This window comes from Lolium rigidum, chromosome 3 (genome assembly GCF_022539505.1).
Source record: "Lolium rigidum isolate FL_2022 chromosome 3, APGP_CSIRO_Lrig_0.1, whole genome shotgun sequence".
NCBI classification, from domain to species: Eukaryota; Viridiplantae; Streptophyta; class Magnoliopsida; order Poales; family Poaceae; genus Lolium; species Lolium rigidum.
In genome coordinates, this window is record NC_061510.1 from 217,923,606 (window position 1) to 217,930,007 (window position 6,402).

The 6,402-nt window shown below is 44.1% G+C and overlaps 1 protein-coding gene across 1 annotated transcript; it reads right to left on the minus strand.

Annotated features, from left to right (window-relative positions):
• Positions 1–2,422: 2,422 nt before the first annotated feature.
• On the minus strand, positions 2,423–4,974 carry LOC124696067 (MEIOTIC F-BOX protein MOF-like). Its single transcript, XM_047228850.1, has 4 exons — positions 4,096–4,974; positions 3,449–3,604; positions 3,154–3,352; positions 2,423–2,733 (listed from the first exon to the last, which is right to left on the minus strand). Coding segments are annotated over exons 1-4 (1,236 nt in total). The 3' UTR covers positions 2,423–2,731.
• Positions 4,975–6,402: the final 1,428 nt, after the last annotated feature.

A 6,402-nucleotide genomic window follows, 5' to 3' on the forward strand; every position in this document is an offset into this window, starting at 1 on the left:
CGTCTCTAGCTAATACTTGTCAAGTTGTTATGACTTATGACAGGTTTTCATTGCTTGTTTTTGTATAACTTGCAGCATGAAGAGTGTGAAGTTATTTACAGTAACACCATACTTACTAAAGCTTTTGGACATTAATTTTCTCCAGAGATATGCTTCTGTCGCTCAAGATCCTGAAAATATTATGGACACGTTCATCAATCATTTGACATTTAATTTCGACTATCTTAAGCTTCTTCAGTGTAAGTGATTCCTCCATTAAACCACTGCCATCCAATTCCATGTCAGATTTGGGTTTCTGTAGCAAATAAAATACTTTAAAAGATCAATCATGCAACATAGTTCGTTCTACAAATGCAATACACATCACAATTACTTACTAGAAGATATATATACCTGGCAGAGTTGAAGAATGAGTTTCTCTAGAACCGGTGTGTAATGGAGAAGGCACAGTAGTGTTTGGAAATCAGCAACCAAACACCAGTCACTGAGTAACAAAGATTTTAGCTTACTAAATTCAGGGCAGTAGCGAAGATCCCTTTTGAATGTAACCTGTGGAAAGTGCAAAGAAGTAAGAGCAGTTTAAGATTTAATTTTCGTGCAAGATGAAACGGTAATGTGGTGGATATAAAACTTGAGCATGCAAGATCAAGTGAACTGGAAGCATACCATTTTAGAGGAAGCTGTCAATTCCAAACACGTAGCAGTGGACAGACCCAAAAGATGCACAGAGACGTCAGGTGCACAATCATCCTCCAAATACACCATGCCACAGTCACAGTCACAGTCTTCAGAGCCACCATTATCACAGAAATCACAATATTCCTCATTCTGGTGGCCAAGATTGACAGATGCAGTTTCTAGTAATGGCATGCTTCCGAGGATTGGAGTCACACCAACATAATCAGCTAGTTGCAGTGAAATAAGACTTGGAGCTGATATAAGAGTTGGGTGTGATCGCCAGCAAAGCTCACATCCCATGATGCTAAGATGTTTCACGGACCGGGACAAGATCTTGTCAGTATCAATGACACAATTGGTGATCTTCAGATCTTTCAACACTGAGCAGCTCGAAAAATCAAGGAAGCTATCTTCCAAGGAGACACCGTTGAGCTCTAATCGCCATAGATGCTGGGATAGGAGCGGTTGGTTGGCCAGTGTGACGAGCGGCTGGTCCTGAGTAGTTTGTAGATTAGCATGGAAATGGACTTGCAGCACCTGGGTATGGCACATCAAAACGTGCCGGATCCAGAGGTCGACACTTGCATCATCCAGTCGCAAGAACCCACGCAGATCGAACTCGCACTCGTCGAGAACAGAGCTCTGGTCGCGGGGCAGCAGCAGCCGGTTCACGAACTCATTGAGCTTCTCGACACTCCGAAACGCGTCGACGTCCGTGACGCTTAGGCGAGGGATTAACCTCCAGAGGTGACGCCAGCGCCGGGCGAGCACGCACGTCCGCACCGCCTCCCGTGCCTCAAGGAAGCCGAGCGCGTACTGCAGTACGGAATCCGGAAGTGCGCTGAGGTGGTCTACCCTGCTCGGCGGCGACACTTTCGCGGTCTTGCCCCGGTGAGACATTCCGTCGGACAGGTGAGGGGCGCCGGCACTGCAGACCGATAATAAGTTGATATAGACAAGGGGAATGGAGCGGGAAGAAAAAGGAGAGCACCGTCACCGTGATATAGATAATAAGTTCTATGTACGCCGGCCGCAACAAGATCTAATGACGAAGACGACTACCTCTGCTCGTCACCGTGCACCTCTGAATCCTTTGCTTCTTTGGGTTTTGGTGGCACTGGATAGTGGGTTTTGGTGCAACAAGATTCAGAATTATAACCCTGGAGGATGAAGAGTCCCTTCAGCTCCCTGAGCTGAGCTGGGTTTTTTTCTATAAAAAACGAAAGTCTTGTTTTTAAAACTTATAATAAAATACACAAGTACTACCTCTATCCCGAAGCTTAAGGCTTATATTATTTTTAGAAAATCAAACCATGTGAAAAGTAAACTTTTAGCAAAAATCATTAATATGCGAAATACAAATTAATCATTAGATAGATAATGAAATATAATTGTATATGGTATCTACAAATATCATATTTGTTGATTGATTCTTTCAAAAGCTTGATTAAATTTTACTTGGTTTGACTTTACAAAAAAATAAATCCTAAGCGTTGATGGGCTTACAAATTTTTGTATTCATATATGCTCAGATGTGATCTACACAAAAGAAAACAAATCTGAGGATTAAATCAATTTTTTCCCTTTTAGGAACCACAGTTTTATCTTTTTCATCATCAATTTTTTGATTTTCAAAATAATAGAAGTAGAGTAATCAGTCCAGACAGATGAATACATTTGTCGTTGTAAACTATACGGTACGCACAGATAAAACAGACAGTTAGCTGGAGCCTTTCGATTTCTAAATTGTCACGGGATGGTACCTCCCTCAACAGCCCAAACTAAGATGATATTTTTCTCTTCAAATTTAGGATTAATAAAAATACACTAAGCATAGTAATCAGTCCAGACAGCTGAATAGGTTTGAGTTTCAAATTATAGGATTCCCACAGAAGAGAGACATCAACAAGCTTCAGCCTTGCATTCCTGAAGTTGGTCACAGGTTGGTAAATTCATCAACAGCACAAGTTCCTCGCCACCTCTTGAAACTGAATGGGCACCTGATGGTACATGCATCAGCACCCCAAAGTTCCCCTTGCCTCTTGAAACTGGATCCTGTACAGGTAGGAATACAAAGAACATGTTTGTTTAATTACTTGACAAGGAAGCACAAACCAAATTGTAGCGAATGGGAGGCTCAGTTCACTTAGAAGTTTGTTACTCCATGAAGTTTAATCAATTATTTTACAATTGGTCTTCTTTAGGAAGACAACAATTAACTGTCTCATAGCTGATAGCAGCACTGAAGCCAGCCATGTTTGCTCATCCATCGAAGTTTGATGCTTCAAAGAAGCAATCGGTTAGACACATATATTGACTTGCATGGAGGTTAATTAGTTGACACACCTGACTGGATAATACTATGCAACATAAGAGATTGAGATTTGACCATGCTTTACCCCCATTATATGAAGGCTTTATATGCAACTAAATTGTACTCCTACTAATACCAGGAAGATTCATAAGTTAACTTACAGTATCTCCAACAATCGGTAGTCCTTTGGATTATAATTTCTGTGCCAAGTATACTCAAGAACTTCAAAACTTTGCAAACTCTGTCATCAATCTCATCAAATTTGACTTTAATAATCTTTAGGCATCCTGATATAGCAGCTGGTTTGTGAATCAAACTATTATTTCCTTCCACTTCCAATGCAAGAGCAGTTTCTTCTTGCTGTAGCAGACAAAAGTATGTCAACAATATACACCAATCATGCATGAAACTTAACACTACAACAACTCTGCAACAGTCCACTTAGAAAGCATATACCTTGCGCAGTTGAAGAATTAGATTCTCAAGAACCGGCGAATGTTCAAGCATACAAACTAGCGCATGAAGGTTGATTTGAACACACCATTCATTCAGCAACAAAGTCTTCAATTTACTAAATGTAGGGCACCATCGCAAATCCCTTCTGAAAATAAGCTGAACAAAGTGCAAAACAGTAATAGTTAACGGTCCAGTATTGAAGTCCACAATGCAATGGTACTGTAGTGAATTGGACCTTTGGACGAACATTTAAAACCCATATGTAGAGAAAGTATGTAAGCACTGTCAATATGTCATATTTAGCTAGTCCGTCCACATTTACAAGGAAATGTTGACATATCATTCATTTCGAAATCCACATCATGGTCATGCGTTCTTAATGGCTATTCCCAATATCACATGAATTTCTCAACTAGAATTGTTTCAGACCTCAAAGTGCAGTAGCATAAACATATCTATCAAGAATCTCTAATATGTGCATAATGAAACATAGAAGCTCGTCTGATGGAAATATGTGTGGGCTACACTTTTTTTTTTTTTTTTGTTAACTGATATGCAAAGGTGGATACAGATCCTGATAGAGACAATTATAGATATCAGAACAATTTTGGATTAAGAAGTTAAGATGGAAGAATGTGTAAGTTTACCATTCCCAAATAAGCTATCAACTCCAAATTTGTGGCACAAGACAGACCTCCAAGAAGTACGCAGCCACCATTGTGGTCATCATTACCACAACAATCTGCACAAGTACCACAACACTCCCCAGCAACACCTTCACGACAGAAGTCATCCGAGTAGTTGCGGGGAATGACAACTGCGGTTTCTAATGATAGCATGCTTTCAAGCAATGGTGTTCTACCTACAAATGATATGAGTTGCAGCGACACGAGATTTGGGACAGAAATACGGATCCTGCCATCATGCCTGAAAGCACATTGTTTGATGCTCATATGCTTTAAAGACGGGGACAAGATCCTACTAGTCTCTAAGGCACTGCCTTTTATCTTTAGATCCTCCAACGCTGTACAGCTTGAAAAATCCAGGAAGTTGTGTTTCAGATTCACATTTGAAAACTCCAATCTTCTCAATTGCCGGGAGACCAGAGGAGGCCCATCCAAACAGATATGCATGTAAGAATCGGGCTTGACAGTGAGCACCTGAGCTTGGCACGACAAAGCATGACGGATCCAAATGCTGATCCATTTAGTTTCGTCTTCCAAATTATCATACTTGATCTCGACCTCATCTAGAGTCGAGCCGGGGTCACGGAGGAGCAGCAGGCAGTTCATAAAGTTGCTAAGGGAAGCGCCGTTGCCCTCCTCCCACCTCCCAATGGAGTTGACGCGAAGACAGCGCATGGATTTCCAAAGATAGCGCCAGCGCCGGGCGAGCACGCTGGTGTGCACCGCCTCGGCCGCCTGCAGGAAGCCAAGTACATGGTGGAGCACATCGTCCGGCAGTGTGCTGATCCGGTCCTCCTTGCTGGAGTTTGATGCTTTGTTGGCCTTGCTTGTGTGAGGCATTCCGTCGAACTAGTGGTGTGCGCGTGAAGCTGCGAGGAGATATGACGGTAACAAATTAGGGGCGGCGGCACGGACGAAGATGGAACGATAAAACCCGAGATTTTAGTAGCTCACCTCCCCCTGCCTCAGCTCTGGCGCGTAGGCTGTGGTCGGCGGCAGCGGTGAGGTGGAAGGAAAGAATACCACCCCACCCTTGCTCACTATCTTCCGAACAGAGAGCTCCTCCCCTCCCCCTTGTTCTTCCACCTGAGCTCCTCCCTATCAGCACAGGGCAACCAACCTTCTCTGCCCCTGATTTCCAAGCCATCTGGTGTCCATTCTTACGATTTGGTGCTCGATCTTGCTCTGGAACTAACCCTAAGGAATGTGGGTGCTCCTCTTTGATTGGTGTTTTCTTGAACTGGGGGCTCTGCGAGGTTTTAACATGTAACACCACTTGTTGGTGCCCTTTTTGCACCAAACCACAACCCAAACTTTTTGTTGCAAGGAACACCAATGTTTGAGTTAATTATTTGCATGGAGCACAAACACCCATAGTTAGCTACTTTAATGAATAATTAGATCGCTGAGCCTACTGTCAACGACGTGGTATGACTTACCGCCCAGCCCCACCGCCTCTGCCATTCACATCCAGCCCTGTCGCCTACTAGCATAGCTCTTCCGCCTCGGTTACCTACGTGACCCCTGCTGCACCTGGCCCTAGCCAGCCTCGACTACTTGCCGGCGAGGAACCGCACAGGTCTCTACCACCCCACCTGAGGTGTGCTCCCAACCTAACTGTGAGCCGAGCCGTGAGACGACACATCTAGGTGCAGCTCCGCTGCGCTTGCGTCGCTCAGCCAGTCTCCTCCATCTCCATCCTCTGCGCGAGGTGAGCGAGCCTCCTCTGGCACAAAGCCTTTATTCCCAAACAAGTTGGGGTAGGCTAGAGGTGAAACCCATAAAATCTCGTAACCAAATCAAATAGATAAGGGCTCAAAGCTGACCCCTGGTGTAGTCCTATTTTAATCGGGAAGTCATTGGTATCGCCATCTGTTTTCCGAACACTTGTCACAACAATATCGTACATGTCCTTGATGAGGGTAATGTACTTTGCTGGGACTCGAGACCACGAGTCTACTGGACATGCGCACTATTTTAAGCCTTGTTTGCAACCAATGCAAAGGAGTCGGAGGGAAACACCGCACCCCGTACAAGCATTTGACGTACACAACACACAAAAACACACGAATCCGTGAGAGTCAATCGATGGCCAGACTTGGCACTCTCCTCTATATTGGCCAGCCCCTTGTCCTCGTCCACTTGATCTATTCAGCCAGTTTGTGGTCTCCGTCCATTGCCATGTTGTAGTTCACCGCAATTCAGCTTTGCCACCTTTCTCTCCTCCTAGTCGTCGGCATGCAGCTACCACCGCCGCTGCAATCTACC